General features: G+C 45.8%; 1 protein-coding gene across 4 annotated transcripts in view; it reads left to right on the top strand.

The window, feature by feature from the left end:
• The window catches only part of CCAR1 (cell division cycle and apoptosis regulator 1), a 1,667,827-nt gene that overhangs the window by 1,409,947 nt on the left and 240,613 nt on the right, over positions 1-17,267 (top strand). For all 4 annotated transcript variants that reach the window (XM_069240502.1, XM_069240501.1, XM_069240500.1 and 1 more), the window contains one exon: positions 12,165-12,350. In XM_069240502.1, the coding sequence (XP_069096603.1) occupies positions 12,165-12,350 (186 nt within the window). The remainder of the gene's footprint in view (positions 1-12,164; positions 12,351-17,267) is intronic.

Raw genomic sequence — 17,267 nt, forward strand, 5'->3', positions numbered from 1 at the left:
GAGACCTTCAGTTCTGATGCATTTAAAGTTTGGATTGTCCATGATTTAAGTACTTAGCTTTGTCTTTAATTCGTCAACTGAAATCCAGGGAAAGACTGGAGGCTGTGGTGCAAAAGAGGCGGAATAGTAGCTCTGAACACCAAGACACTGGAAACGTCAGATGAGACATGATCACTGGATCAACAGGAAGGCTTGGAAGAGTAGAGCGCTGAAGTGTTCCAGGCCACTCAGAAAGTGAGTACAGGGAAGATGCTTGCACAGAACTGGAACGAGACCAGGTACTTATACCAAATAGGAGAGATTGTTCCAAAAAGGCACGTGGTTCACATGGAGGGCTGGAAATTTCCAAAAGAAAACTGGGAGAGAGTATGTATTAAAATAACGGATGTGACCTTTGCTGATGGCAGGTGCAAGTGACAATGGGAATCAATTACCATGGCAGGCGGTCACCAAGGATCATCAGCTGTTGGAGTCAATAGGTCACAGCAGTTGGTACAAATAAGCATAAATTTGGTACAGCCAATCGGTAATGGCGAATGGAGCTAATTAACCAGGAAGCATGTAGTTCTCGTACAAGAGAGCAAACAGAGGGAACAAAGGTGCAGGATGTTCAAGGGGGTAAAGAGCTCTGGAAGGGGGTACCATGGGCTGCAGGAGGCCATGAAGTGGCACAGGTGAAAGACTAATTGAGCCCTGTGCACAAAACTCACAATACATATAACACAAGAGGGGGTTGTGACAGTGGGTCCATTGAATGCCAGGGCAGATAATTTAAGCTATCGATGCTTTACGGGTCACACACGGTGACTAATCCCTGAGGTGGCCCAAGACGTTTTCCACATGTGAGGAGAAGCTTGGCTCAATCCATTCACCACTGCTGCGAAAGCTCAATCTCAGCACTTCTGCACGTTGGAGTTCCCAAAGTGATTCTCACACTGAGACACATGTCATTTTGAGTGGAATTCTGGACTCGTTGTCTTACAGCTCCTGTCCAGAGTTCTCAAGATAGACCAGGCCCAAGTCATTTTAATGGCTCTAGATTGGGCAGAGAGAGTATGGTATCCTTACATCCTGAGCATGAGCATTAGTCCTCCAATCAGGCTGGCCCTTTGAGGGGAAATCTCCCGTTACAGCAACAGGGCAGGCAGGGTCCTGCTTCGAACCTGTGCACTCTCCACCATCATTTGTGGGGATTGAGCCATGACAGTTGCAGGTTTTTGATCTTCTTCCCAAAGTTTGATGTCATCTTGGCAGCCAAGTATCCCTCTACAAAAACTATATGCCTGCTGTTGGGATAAGGTTGTAACTTGGTGTTCCTCAAACCAGGTGACCCTATTTCTGCACTGCTGTCTGAGGTGTTTCTGTTTGTTCTGTCTTAACCCGGCATGGCCTTCCCCTGGACACTGGTAAGGGTTACCTATTGGACTTTCGACTTTCCTGTGGCAGCCGAATCAATCCTCCCTGTTCAAGTTATCTGTTGTGACTCATTTTTGCAAGGTTTGCAACACTCGTTCACTTCTCCCCCTTTTGTAGTGCCCTCATGAGACCATAATTTGGTCCTCATGATTCTCATATTCCCCTCTCAAGCCCCTACACAGCTGTTCTCTGTGGCTGTTGATTATTAAAATGGTCTTTCTGGTGGCTATTACATTGGCCAGTAAGGTCAGCAAGCTTAAAGTTTCCTCAGTTCACCCTCCATACCGCAGGTTTTTCCCTTGGAAACTAGTTATTTGGACAAGTGGCTCCTTCCTGCCAAAGATTATCACCCCATTTGATGTCAGCCAGAGGATCCACTTTACCTACTATATTTTGCTCCAGCTCATCCTTTCAAGGAGGAGGAGAGTCCTCTGCGTGGACCCGAAGAGAGCTCTCTCGTTCTACATTGATCACACAAAAGACAATTGCGTGGATAATCAGCTCTTCATCAGCTCTACCGCAGGTTTAATGGTATGAAAAAGGACAAGGCTGTGCAAAATCTGACATCTCTTGGTGGATTGTACTCTGCATTAAGATGTGTTACGCATTAGCTAAGAAGCAACTTCCTGAAGGATGTGAGCCTATCACACCAATTACAAGGCCTCTTCTTCTGCGCTGGCATTTGGGGTACCTGTCCTGGACAATCTGCCAAGTCGCTACATGAGCGTCCCATCACATGTTCACGATGCACTACTGCTCGGACAGTCAGCTCAGTCGAGATGGGCATTTTGCCCTTTTGGTCCTCATGCATTTTCTGTTGTGAGCCATTTTGCAGACCCTCCTTCAGAGGTTTATATTCTAAGGTGAGGAATCTGCAGTTAGAAGTATGTATCAGAAGAACACATTACTTACCTTATGTAATGCCTTTCCTGGTAGAGACTCTATCTAACCACAGATTTCTCACCAACTCTCCCATCCTTCCAGCTCTGCGAACTCGTCTCTTTACCCTACAGATCCCATTTGAAATTGCACACTGGTCAAAACATTGGCTTTTACATGGCTTCACGTTTTTGGCATGGAAATGGTCATGAAAAAAGTGATGTCTGTGCTTATTTGGACATGGCAATGTCACTTCTGATGTGAAGCCAATTGACACAAACTATTGACACGCATAGGTAATACCCAAGATTTTCTGGATCCAGTCTAAAGTGAGAAATCTGCATTTAGATATAGGGGGTCATTCCGACCCCGGCGGGCGGTGGGCGCTGCCCGCCAGAAGACCGCACCGCGGTCAAATGACCGCGGCGGTCATTCTGACTTTCCCGCTGGGCGGGCGGGCGACCGCCAAAAGGCCGCCAGCCCGCCCAGCGGAAAAGCCCCAGCAACGATGAAGCTGGCTCCGAATGGAGCCGGCGGGGTTGCTGGTGTGCGACGGGTGCAGTGGCACCTGTCGCGATTTTCAGTGTCTGCAGGCAGACACTGAAAATCATTATGGGGCCCTGTTAGGGGGCCCCACGATACCCGTTCCCGCCATCCTGTTCCTGGCGGTTTTTACAGCCAGGACCAGGATGGCGGGAAGGGGGTCGGAATCCCCATGGCGGTGCTGCGAGCAGCGCCACCATGGAGGATTCTTTTGGGCAGGGGTAAACCGGCGGGAAACCGCCGGTTGCCCTTTTCTGACCGCGGCTTTACCGCCGTGGTCCGAATTGCCCATGAAGCACCGCCAGCCTGTTGGCGGTGCTTCCTCCGGCCCTGGCGGTCCATGACCGCCAGGGTCGGAATGACCCCCATAGTCTCTATCAGCTAAGGTGTTACTGCAAGTAAGTGACTTGTTCGTCAGTGTAGGACGCAGGCTCTCTACATGGTGCACTAAAAAAGAACTACACCATGCAGAGACTCCAGTTGATCTCTAAATGGTTGACAGAGGCAAAAGTAGATAATACTAACGCTTTCTTTTGTGGTAATGTGGGCGAGTAGTTAGGCTTATCAGAGGGCAGTGCAAAGCATTTGTTGTACTCACTGAGGCAATAAATGAGACATGCTCTCAAATAATAAATCTGAGACCAATTTAGAAAAATAACACTACTATTTACATATGTTTGAAACCCAGAACTTCATAAAAGAGTAAGTACTGCTTTTGTTATTATTTACTACAGGTAAGTAAAGAGTTCAAACCTGTGCGCCTTTATGCACAATGCAATCCTGTGGGAAGAAAAGTCACTAATGCATAAAGGTAAGTACAACCGGTATCAGGGGTTCACCTTCTGGGTTTAGAGATGTAGGGGCTCAAGGTCCAAAGTACTACCAGCAGTTCATCAGGAGCTACTCAAATTCCCCGCGGAGCAGGGTGCTGGTGAGGTTGTAGCTGGGCGCTACGGAGAAGGGAGGCCACCTCAAAACAGACTGCAAAGGGTGTCTTGGGGACAAGTCAGAGAGCTCCCAAACGGTGGCTTAAAGTCACAAGGGGGCACGGATGGTTCTTTGGCATCCAGGCAGGTTGGATACAGAGTGGATAGGGCAGATGGGCTCTGTGCACAAAGATGCTCCTCACAGTCAGGGGCCAGCAGCTGTCAGGGCCATCATCAAGACTGCTCGGTCACTCACAAAGTGGGTCTCAGTATTGCTGATGTCCCTAGATGGCAGCTTGGTCCTGGTGCAGTGGGAATTCGGAATAGACTCTCATGATTGGTGCTTGGTGCAGGGTGTCCGGTACCCAGGGATTGGTGTGCACTGCTCTGGTTCGTCCTGGTGTCGTCATAGTTGGTGGGGAGACCGTTCCAGAGCACGGATATCTCCATCTTGTCATCTAGGGGGTCTGTCAGGGTCCGGGAGCTGCAAGGCGGTGGACCGGAGTCTGCTTTTCGATGCCTGTGGACTGCAGGGAAGTGGCTCCTCTGCTCCAAGGGATACTGGTGGCAATTTGCGAGGTGCTGGCATGCTACTGAGGCTTTGGTAGTTTTGCAGGACGAGTTACTCTGTAGCGTTTGTCAAGAGAGGTGTGGGCAGGCATTGTTTCACGCCAAAAAGTGCACAGCTGTTCTCGCCAAGCAGTTACTCTTCTTCACCCGTCGAATCTGAATTCTTGAGTTCAGGGGTGCCACTGAAATATGAACTTAATGGCGTTAAAGGAAGTGCCAAGTAGCAACCAAGGGATTTGCCTACCTGTAGGGTGACTACACCCTGTATATGACTATTGTGCTGGGAAGTGGGCATAACCCTGGCCTTAGAAGGCTAATTCCATCCAAAACAAGATGGAGGAATTTGAAAAGTGGTATCTACATCAGCCGGTCCACCTTAGGGGTGTGACTGGCATGATGTGGGTACTCCTCCTAATCTTAATAATTTTCTCGTCTGTCCTGAAGAAGTGGGGTCAGGATGGGGGTGAACTTCTCCACCTTCTGGAGCGACCTGGGTTGCATAACAAAGGCAGTTGGTCCTTTGAAACTTCCCGCCCTGGAACGCCCATCCTGCCCTGGAAGAGGTGATAACACCTCCACCCAGAGCAGGCTTTGTTTCTGGCCTAGGAGAGTGCTGGCTCTCACCTCAGGAGGTCAGAAATCTGTCTATGGTGGCTGTGCTGGTTTAGACCAGTCAGTCAACACACTAGCACTCTGGTAGGTTTTCAGCGGCCAACTCTAAGGTGCCCTCTGGGTGCATGTTTTAATAAATCCATCACTGGATTCAGTGAGGTTTTGTTAGTACCAGATGTTTGATACCAAACAACCCTATGTTCGGAGAAGCCATCATGTAGCTGGGGATGTCTAGCACAGGTACTTAAAATGGCTTCCCTGCCCACTTACTATGTCTAAGAATAGTCAAAGACATAGCAGGGGCATATCTGCTCCTGCAGATATGTCCTCTCATGTGATATAATGCACCCTGCTGTAGGGCTGTATGCCTTCTGTTGGGGTGACTTACAAATAGCCCATGTAGTGGTAGAGGACATGGCACATGGGAAGGTGTGACAAGTCATATTTTCACTTTTGTCCGCATCAAGTCACGCAACCGACAATGGCAGCACTGTGTGCATTTGGTGAGAGGTCCATGGGGGTGGCACAATTTGTGTTGCAGCCCTTATGAACCTTCCTTAGCACCTCAGGTCCTTAGTACAAGGGGCATCATTCATTAGGGACTTACAGAGAGTGCTCAAGGTTGGTTAGCAGGAACCAAGTGCACTTTCAGTCGTAATCACATCAGATACCAGGTACAAAGTGGGGACTAACCATGCCAAGACTGATGCGTTCCTACAGTCAAGCATGCCAGGTGTCATATGCATAGTCTGCAGTGGGATCTGAAGTCTTAGTGGGGCCCAAAATCAATGGGATCTCTCCAACCATGACCAGATATTGACAGCAAAAGATCTGCAGTGGTGGTTGCTCAACAGTGATTGGGTCAGTGGCAGAACCCTCCCCTACCCCCACCCACAGTGGACAGTGGTGACTGATGCTTCTCTTCTGGGTTGGATAAGCTACCTGGGAGAGGTGGAGATCATAGGTTTCTGATATCCTGCAGAGGCCAGCTCCACAGCAGTCTTCTGGAACAGAGAGCTATCTGCTTAGCATTGAAAGCCTTCCTGACCACCATCACGGGAGGGCTGATGCAGGTGCTACCATTGCCATATGGAATAGCAACGAACAGGGTGGTGTTGTGGACCCTGTACTGTCCCAGTAGGCGCTGTGCATTTGGAAATGGCTAGACCATCAAGGAATCTTCCTGGTAATGAACCACCTGGTGGGATATTTGAACACCAGGATGGACAAACTCTGCCGTCAATGCTTAGAGGATCATGAATGGTACTTACACTCGGAGGTGGTAGAATTTTTTCCATGCATGGAGAGATCCTTGCTCAATCTCTTTGCCACAATTGAAAAGTGGTGTGTCAGCATTTCTGTGTGTTGAAGTTTCCAAGGCATATTTCTCCTGGAGACGTGTTCTGCCTACTTTGGGACTTAGGGTTCCTGCATGCTTTCCCGCAGATACCTCTCTTGCCATGAGTTCTGAAGAAGATCAGGATTGATAGTGCCCTAGCCATCCTAGTGGCACTGGAGTGGGCAGTGTGAGTATGGTATTTAGAGTTCCTGGTAACGAGTGTCTGTACTCCGGTCAGGCTGCTCCTCCAAGAGGGTCTGCTTTCAGAGCAACAGGGTAAGATCCTGGTTCCAAGCCTTCACAATCTCCACTTTCATGCTTGGGGATTCAGCGTCAACAGCTGAATACCTTCGACCTTCTTCCAGAGGTGGTTGGTGTCATCTTGGCAGCCAGGGGTTGCTCAATAAAAACTACACCACCTGTTAGGATAAGTTTGTGGTTTGGTACAGTATACAACATAGATCCTGTCCAGGCCAGGTTATTTGATGTTTTATTTTTCATTTTGTCCCGTGCCTGGCAAAGCTTTGTTATTAACACAGTTAAAGTGTACCGTTCTACTCTTTCTGCCTTCTCACAGTTACTGGACCAGCCTTCAATATTTAAAACACCTGTTGTGATACTTTTTTTTTAAAAGGACTCCAACACATGTTCTCGCCTTCTCCCTTTGTTATACTGCAGTGGAATCTTAACCTGATTCTCACATATTTGATGTGTACTCCCTTTGAGCTGCTGCATAGCTATCCTTTGCAACTTTTAACCCTCAAGACAGTGTTCCTCGTTGCCATAACATAGGCACGACGGGGAAACAAACTCCAAGCTCTTTGTGACCTCGCTTTATACCACCTTTTCCCAGACTAACTAGTTCAGTTGACTCATGCATCCTTCCTTCCAAACGTAGTGAAGCCATTCCACCTCAAACCACCACCCTACTGGTGGTCTGTGCTCCATTTCACCCCTATAAGGTGGAAGAGAGACTTCATAATCTGAACCCCAGAAGAGTGCTGAGCTTTTACATCGCTCTAACCAGAGATCACCGAGTGAACAAGCCTCGCTGGAGTAAAAAAGGGCAAAGCTGTGCAGAAACGGAAAATCGCTGTTGGAGCGTGCTCTGCATTAAAATATGCAATGCATTGACCAACGAACAGCACCCAGAAGAGTTAAGGATTCATTCCACCACAGCCAGTGCTGCTTCTACTGTGTTGGCATACAGAGTTCCTCTCTGGGATATTTTTCAGGCAGCTGCAAGGGTGTCCCTCCATACGTTCACAAAGCACTGCTGTGGAGATGGTCATGTTAAGCAAGAGGGGCATTTCGCCTGCTTGATCCTATGGGTCCTTTAGATTTGAGCCAATTCACAGACCCACCTCTGAATAGCTATTGATTTGTTATCTATTCAAAAGGTGAAGAATCTGCAGTTACAGTCCTTACCATCTCTCCTATCTGCCATGATCTGTGAATTAAATAGATCCCAAGTCTAGGAATCTGCACCCTGGTTGATACAAATTTGCTTTTGGGGCTCTATGTCTGGGGGCATGAGCAGCCTGAAAAGCAACTAACATGTGTGGTGTGGGAGTGGCATTTATATGGACTCTGCACCTCAGTTCTACAGCGGAAAGGCATCTCGCAGAGGCACACGACGCCACTTGCCGGTGTCCGGGGCTAATGCTATGGAGTTCCTGCATTTAGACTGATATCTGGTGAGAAATCTGCGATTAACTGGTCCCTCAAACAGTAAGGGCGTTACCAAAAGTAAGTAACTTGATCTTTAATAAATTAGAAAAAGGATCTGAGCTCAGGGTTACAATGAGAGGTTGGTGAGATCTTTTACAATGTAGCTATAAATCATCATAAACAAATTTGTTTAAAAAATGATTTTTACTCAAGATGGCTGCTGTATTATGTCAGGGCACGTAGGTACTTATACAAGAGAAGAATGGTACTAGGCACCAACCTAGTTTTGATGCAGTCGCCTCAAGTGAGTACATAGGCAAACCACTATAAGGCAGGGGTGGAGGGTTTAGGAAGGGAACTCTGGGGAATTGAACCTGCAGACTGTTGAGGAATGGTTAAACCGGACTAACTGGCAAATCCTGTAAACCCTGATATTATAAGGTAAGTAAAATTCTCCTACCTTTCATGGTGAGTTTCTAAGCCTACAGGACGGAAGAAAGCTGAGAACTGATCCCTGAAGCAGGAATGATGGGAATGAGAAAATTTCAAAATGAGGACTTTCAGATGAGCCTCTGTAAATGAAGAGCAGAATTAGTACACTCTTAGTAAACTTTCAGCCTTCAACTTTAACTTTCATCAGCAAAATCCCAAATCACCTTTGAACTCTTTACTGTATCCATGGGATAATTGTCCCAGAAAGTCTACAGTCTAGCGAGCCTAAAGTCCTTGAAAGTTAACAAGCTTCAGTTTCTTCACAGGTGATGAAATAAAAACAATATACAAAAATCCTCTCAATTACCAGGATGTAAAGTAGTACAATTCTTAATGAAAGTTATCTCAGTCTCAAAAAGACAAGAATACTTGTATTAAGTCAAATTTCTATTAAATAAGGATGTGTCAGGTGTTCCATAACTCAAACAAATGCTGCAGTGCCGAGGATTGGATAAAGGACTTACCGTTCTATCTAAGCACACAGGCTAGAAGATTAATTTGCATATTCTTTTTCTTACCGGTATCCTAAAAGTCACAAAAAGGTCCAGACGTGTTCACAGAATTGCTGGGGGTTTTACCTCTGGACTGATTCTCAATAACTGGCAGGTTGTGGTGGCCGTGGTCTCTGTATCTAGTCAGGCCCGACCCAAGATGGCCACCTTTGCTGGACATTTTACAAGAGCTTGCAAGTGAGAGTAACAGTTCAAGAAGCACATGACTTCTCCTGGCAGACAGCAGGACAGTACTTGACCCTGGAGTACAGGGCAATAAAGTACTCGAGGACCCAACGCCTCCTAAAACACAGCAGAACAGGGGACGCTGACAGATGGACCACTACAGCCAGCAACTCTGTAGTAATGTCGACCTATTGCAGTGTTTGTACTTTTACCCCTAATGGAATGTTAATGCGGTGTTACAGAATCCTGTCTCACAGTATTCTTTGTTTTCTCATTGGTTGCTTGTACTATTGTTCAAACTGTGAGGAGATTCTAAACTGACAGGTTGATGAGTCCTGCTGCGTGGGTGCGCCATTAAACTTTGTCTTGGAATCTCATTGACTAGTTATCTTATTGTAATACTACAACATTTTTCACCTCCCTTATTTATGAAAACCAAGAATGAAAATATAGTAAACGAATTGCAAGAATAATACGAAAACAAAACTCAAATCAACTATGTTGTAAAGTTACTATATATATATATATATATATATATATATATATATATATATATATGTGGAGTTCTAATACATAACAAAATCATTAGAATTTTTTGGTATCTTCACACTCCTCGAAGGCCTTGTATTGGACAAAACATGATAATTAGAGACAGAACTATTTTCAACATTGTCCATGGATGGACAAACATTAGCATTATTAGTGCTGTTCTCATGTCAACAAATAATTCACTGACAAAATAAGAACCAGACAAACAAGCATTCTCATTTATACGTGCTGATTTAGAACAACTCAACCAGGATCTGTTGTTAAGAGAACTGATCTTCTACCCTCTTCAAAGGTTTCCACAATTTAGAATTTCCTTGGAAGCATGGCAGGGGAGCGTGATTTTAACCCAATCACCACTACATAGTACAAGAGAAGTATGTTTAAGGTTTCTGTTTTTTCCACTGTTTTTGATATGCACATTTTTCTTCACTTAATAAAACACATTTTTCACCTTGCTTAGGCGTCCTTCTTTTTAGTAATACAAATGATGAAATTGTGGTAGTATAGTGAAGAGTACAATGGTATGACCATATTAATTTAGCAACATGTTCCTTCACATCAATCCTTGCTTTTATAGCCAATTAAGGGCCAAATGTAGCAAACAGTTTACACGTTGCAAACAGCGAATTTCGCTGTTTGTGATGTGCAAATTGCACTTGGCAATGCACAAAACCCCTTTTGCGATTCGGTAACCTGGTAACCTATTCGCAAAACAGGTTTGCGAGTCTCAATTAGGAAGGGGAGTCCCCCTCCTAATTGCGAGTCGCAGTGCAATGCCAGATTGCTTTGTGACCGCGAACGCAGTCGCAAAGCAATCGCAGTTAGCACCGATTTCAAATAGGTGCTAACCCATTCGCAAAAGGGAAGTGGTCCCCATGGGACCCCTTCACCTTTGTGAATGGCATTAAAAACATGTTTCCAGTGCAGGCAGTGGTTCTATGGACCACTGCCTGCTCTGAAAAAATGAAATGAAAACGTTTCATTTTTTTTTAGTTTTGTAATGCATTTTGTTTTCCTTTAAGGAAAACGGGCTGCATTACAAAAAAAATAAACTGCTTTATGTAAAAGCAGTCACATACATGGTGGTCTGCTGTCTCCAGCAGGCCACTGTCCCTGTGAGTGCCGCTAGTCTCAAGGGGGTCGCAAATTGCGACCCACCTCATTAATATTAATGAGGTGGGCCTTTGCGACCCCCTTGCGAGTCACAGATGGTGTCAGGGACATCAGCCTACATTCCAATTTGCGACTCGCAAATTGCAAGTCTCAAATTGGAATATACCTACATCTGGCCCTAAATTCCTTCAACTAAAGTCTTCTTAAACCTTTCCACAAGACTATTCATGTTTGGTTAACACAGTGCTGTGTGCTTATGCTTAATACCAACATTGGAAAAAAGATTTTGTAACTTCAACAAAGTAAACTGCACACCATTGTCAGAAGTGATGGGATCAGGATCCCCTTCTCTCCTAAAACATTCATCAAGAAAAGCAATCACATCATCAGTGTCAGGTTTCACAATCCATTTGTATTCCACCCATTTTGAAAAATAATCAGTGAGTACTAACACATACAACTTTTCTTGAAGAGTCCCTTCATAGAATCTCAACAAATCTGTAGCCAGATCCTTCCAAGGCTCTTCCAGCAAATTCTTCATGGCCAATTCATTTTTCTGCAATTTTAGTACTTTATCAGAATTCTGACACAAAGTGCAAATCTTAATAAACGTCACAACATCAACATCCATGAATGGCCACCAAAACACAAACCTTTTAATGGTGCTTGACTGACCAGTCTGGGCTAAAGATAATAATTTAAATCTCATATCCACAGGAGGAACAAAACTCTCACCCTTCATCACCAATTCCTTTTCAATCAGTCGTTAATTTTTTACTTTTCAGAATACTTGCAACTTTTTTTGTTTAAACCTTTCTGAAGACCAACCATTCACAATGTAATCCTTCACAGAAATGAATGCTTCATCATTACCAGATGTTAGTATCCAGTCACCTTCTGACATCACCTGTCCAACCAATAAAAGAACATCCTTCGCACTAGCGACTACGCATTCATCAGAATTGCTCACTTTACTTCATAATTTCTAGATAACAAGGACAGTCTGCTCCTACATTACATGAACCAGGCAAATAAGTAACGTTAAAATTGTATTCATATAGTTCAGCAAGTATTCTTATCAACCTGGAGGAACATTTTCCTACCCCATTCTTGGATAATGAAGCAGTTAAAGTTTGATCTGTTCTCAAGTTATTTTTTATAATATTACAATTGTGACTTATAAAGATAGAATATGTTTGCATTTTCTTGCAAATAGGACAGAGGTATTATTATTTCTTCACTGATGAGATTTCTGCTTTTGTTGCACATTTGTAGAGATTTCAACAATTTCTAAAAATTTGAGTTTATAATGAAACATGAAATCGTTTTGAAACATGTTGTTTTATTAAAATGTGTTTAAACTTAATTCTGACATAGGTAACAAGGAGTTCCTGCCAGCCGCAGTTAGCCTAAAAGAATCAAATAACTCAGGGGAGAGTGGTGGTCTATTCATGTATAATGGAGCTATGGTAGACGTCGGCAGTATCTTAAAGAATCTAGAAAAGAGTGAAAAAGCAAGAATTGAGATAGAACAAAAGCTTCTGAATCTGGAGGTCAAAGCAGGTTTGTGATATTTTTATTTATTTATTGTCTGATGTTGGACTATTCTTGTTAAACAGACTCTCTGGTCACTGCTTAATTTGTTAAAGAATAAGCGCTGAGGCCTGGCGCTCTGTTTAGAAACACAAGGCTGGTGATTTTGAACGTCATGGTTCACACTACAAATGCTTCATAGTCTTGATTCCACCTTATTCCTCTTTAATCCACTATCAAATACTCCTGGCTCTTTTTTCACTCTTGCAGGTTTTTTTTTCATCCCTGCCTTCTCTCTGTTACTGTTTTTCTGACTTTCTGATAAATACTTCTAACCTCAGATTCCTCACCTTTTAAATATTCCCCAGGAGTCAGACTGGATTAGAAAACTTTCAAAGCAGTTCTCGTGCATGCTGGTAGGTGGCATTGTGTGGCTCCGTGCTGGTGTCTTTATGCTTTGGTAGTGACACACGGAGCCACATATAGGCTCCATGTGCGCACTGTGACGTCAGTTACATTCTTTCCATGCCACAAGACACAGATCGGAAGCTACTCCTCGTCTCTTCGCAAGACCTTTACAGCCTAGTTCTTTCAAAAATGCATATGTGCAGGGGAAATGTCACCTCCCAAGGCCACATGATTTAAACTTTGTAAGGACTATTGGAAACAAACTGTCTGTGACATACCCCCACCAAGTTTACCTGTGGCACCTCGGGTTGAAACTCAGTTCCAAGGCCTGCAGTTCCTTGATGAAACCAGGGCCATTTGGGACTGTGAGACAAAGCTCTGTGTCGCCAGACTATGCCACCAAACATCGGAAGACTTTCTCATGACTGGTTGAAGGAAAGGTCCTCTTCCCTCTCCTGAAGTCGTTCCATTGGTCAAAGTTCCTGACTATGTTGAAGAAAAAGCATAAAAAGTCAACAGAGAACTCTGCATCTTTCTGTGAACATGAGGCTGTCAACATGCTTCCAGGTCTCTGTTCCTTTCTGTCGAACATGAGGCTGTCAACATGCCTCTAGGTTTCACTCCTGAAGCTGTTCCCCCTTTGGAGCCAATTCAGACCCTTGTCTCAAGGCAACCCAAATTTGGGGGACCATCGGCAATGCTGCAGCAAATCAAAAAATTCTGTTAAGCTATGCAGCAGCTCTTAGGCACATTATTGACGCCCTCGTGAACACCTCCAGAGGGCCACAAGGAACCGTGAGGGCCTCCATCTGGAACTCAGCCGGCAGTTCTGCCCTTGGTGCCAGCTTGACCCTCTAGATCTGATATGGGCTCCACACCAGCTTTGCTGCAGACTCCGATCCTGGGACCACAACCCACATCAGAACCTGTAGCATCAACACTGTCAGTGCCAGACAGCGAAGCTCAACCTACTGTGCTTTACAAGTCTTGCGCATCTCTTACCGAGGCCATGCCCTGCAGCGGGCATCCAGTCAGATTCCTATACTTTGCCCATTCCTAAAGGAAAGGTCTAATCCCTTCATACTGTATATTGAACAGACACTGACATGATACATATGATGCTGGGGCTGAATTTGCCCAACCATACATAGATAACAATTAGTATGGTAACCTTCAGGGCACCAGTGGTCTGGGCAACTCTTCTTACAATGGGCGAGTTTCAGCTCATGGTGCTGCCACAAAAGAAAGTGCCTCCTTCGCCATGGCGATGCAAAGAGCAGCCAAGGTTTTTTTTTACCTCCAGTTACCTACTATAAAGGTGAAGACTTATGTCCTCAATGAGGTGCTTCAGCCTGGGAAAAAATACTCTTCCCCTTCGGTTCAATGAAGCCCTCAAAGACACATTTTGTGGGGCTTGGGCAAAACCCAGTTCTGGATGTTTAGTTTATAGGCAAACGCCAAGGGGCCATCGTCCAGCCCCAAGCGACCCGGATTTTTTGACTCAGCATCCCACGCCTGAGAGCCTAGTCATGCTGGCCTCAAGTAGCAAGGTCAACTCTAGTACATTCCCTACCACACCACCAGACAGGAATCAAAGTGCATTGAAACCTTTGGAAAGCTCCTGTTTTTTTTTCAAACAGTTTAGCACTATATCCGGCAGCTGCATCTTAGGTCATTATACTCATTCCCTCTGGGGCTCCAGTGCACAGTCATACAGGGTATCCCTGATGACTTGCCCTTTGTCCTTACATAGATTATTCAGGATTGCTGCGATGCTGCAAAATTCACCATTCACTGTGGCTTCGACACCACAGATTGCCTACGTATGGCAAGTGGCACCAGTATGGCTTTCAGGATACAAGCCTACATGAGGTCCATGGGTTTCTCCTGCGAGGTCCAGTTCACATTAATGGACGTGCCTTTCAATGGTTGTCCCCTTTTTGGTGAGAAGGTGCAGACTCGGCCCATAAGCGCTTTAAGAATAGTAAGGCCATGGCGCACTCCCTGCGCCTGTCCACGCAGCCATGCCAGTTGCACCAACAGTTTCTCTCCTCTCCGTGGCCATGGCAGGGGCTTTCAATATCGCCATCAATTCCAGACTGCCCATCAAACCTAGCCTTTCCATGGCTGAAGCTGCGGTACCCACAGATTAGATGGACAGTAGGGGCAGACTTCAGCATGGTCTTCTGCCCTACTGCAGCTGCTGCCTCAAAACATTTCTAGTGTGTTCTTCGGGGCACACAGCCCCTCTGTCAAAGGCAGGATCTGACATTTTCTACCTTGATCACAAGTGATAACTTGGGATAAATGGGTGCTAGGTATTGTCCACCATGTTTACGCCCTACTATTTCTTGTCTCCTGCCACACCTTCCACTGTCTCTTCACAAAGGCTGACAATGAACTCCTACTACTTTTTGGTGCCAAAAGAAGGACAGATGCCTTCACTCTCTCAACACTTTCCTGTGCAAGGATAAATTCAAGATGCTCACCCTGGCCAAGGTCTTGTCTACCTCAGCCCTGGAGACTGGACAATAGCAGCGGACCTGCAGGATGCTTACTTCCAGATTCCTATTCTGCAGGCGCTGTTTAAGCTTCACTGTGGAACAGGAGCATTTTCAGTTCACTGTGTTCTCTTTTGGCCTCACCAGTACCCCTCAGCTGTTCACGAAAGTAGTTGCAGCCCATCTTCGGAGGGCAGGTGTCCCAGTCTTCCCCTATCTCCACGACTGGCTATTGAAGGCGGGCTTGCCCCAGGCAGCCATCACCCACCTACAGACGACTGAGAACTTCCTAATTTCGTTGGGGTTCACTATGAAAGTGCAGATGTCACACCTGACTCCTTCACAGATGCTCCCTGCATCAGAGCCATTCTGGACACAGTACAGTTTGGTGCCTTCCCTCCCAAAGTACAGGGCATTCAGGCTATGATCCTGATTTTTCAACCTCTGGCCTAAATCTTAATGAAGGTGACCTAAAACTGCTGGGACTGAATGCTTTCTGCATCCTGCTGGTCCAGCATGCCAAGTGGCATATGCAGGCTCTGCAGTGAGATGAGAAGATCCCTTCGGCACAGCATCTGGGGTACCTCTCTGATCACATCCAGATTTTGAAGGAACCTACAAAAGACCTGCAATGGTGGTTGCTGAACTGCAATTGGGTCAGTGGTACCTTACCCAGAGCTAATAGTGGTGACTGATGGATCGCTTCTGGGTTGGGGTGGCCACTTGAGGGAGGTGGCTATCAGAGGCATCTGGTCTCTGGCAGAGTCCGGGCTCCCCATCAACCTTCTGGAGCTGGGGGCCATCCGTTTGATGCTGATGACCTTCCTGTCATACATGAAAGGCAGACTGATGCAGATGTTCACAGACACCACCCCCATGTGGTATTGTATTGAATTGGGCAGGATGCAGTCCGGCACCCTATGCCAGGTAGCATTAAGCCTCTCAAAATGGCTGCCACTCCTAGGGATGTTCTTAGTGGTACACCACCTGGTGGGATCTCTAAATGCTAGGGCGGACAAAATAAACCAAAGACCGCTGAAGGCTCATGAAGGGCAGTTGCATCTGGAGGTGACGCAAGGTCTTTTTCACAAATGGGAAGAACCTTGACTTGATCTTTTCACCACCGACAAGAACGTGCAATGTCCGCACTTTCATGCATTGGAGTTTCCAAGGTGCGTGTTTGTGTGTGTGTGTGCGTGTGTATCTCTCTTTCTTTCTGAGATGAGTAATGCCTAGAGTGAAACTTGTGACTCCTGCACACCCTTCTCCGTTACCCCTCCTATCCCTAGTTCTGAAGAAGGTCAAGAACAACCAGGCCCAAATCATCCTAATAGCACTGGATTGGTCACAGAGGGTGCGGTATCCAGAACTCCTGAGCATGAGCATCAGTCCTCCATCAGTCTGACATTTCGTGTGGATCTTCTATCACAGCAGCAGAGTTTGATCCTGCACCCAAACCTGCATGATCATCCCCTCCATGCTTGCAGATTAAGCAGAGACAGCTAGATGGGCCTTAGATCCCGCTCCTGAGGTTGTGGATGGTATCTTGCCAGCCAGGCGTCCCTCAACAGAATCAGTATATGTCTGCTTTTGGGATGGGTTTGTGGTTTGGGATGGTACTTAACATCCACATCAACCCAGGTTATCCAAAGTTTTGCAGTTTGGGTTGTCCCTAACCCAGGAAGGACTGGCTTTTTCAGGCTTTTGCCAGTTGCTGGCTCAATCTTTGTTATTTAAATCACCCATTGCAATGTGTTTTTGAAGTGTTTGCAGCATTTGCTTCTACCCTCTCCCTTTATTATGCCTTAATGGGACTTTAACTTAGCCCTCACCTTCCTGATATATACTCTGTTTGCACCACTGTACAGCCGCCCGTTACTGCTTCTTACCCTCAAGACAGTGTTCGTCATTGCCAGAACACCCATGTGGCGGATGAGTGAGCTGCAAGCCATCTCCGTCAACCCATCATACGCTACTTTCTTCCCAGACCAGCTGGTCCTTGGAAACGAAGCTTGCTTTCTTCCAAAACTGGTAACTC

Source organism: Pleurodeles waltl, chromosome 6 (assembly GCF_031143425.1).
Source record: "Pleurodeles waltl isolate 20211129_DDA chromosome 6, aPleWal1.hap1.20221129, whole genome shotgun sequence".
In the NCBI taxonomy this organism is placed as follows: domain Eukaryota; kingdom Metazoa; phylum Chordata; class Amphibia; order Caudata; family Salamandridae; genus Pleurodeles; species Pleurodeles waltl.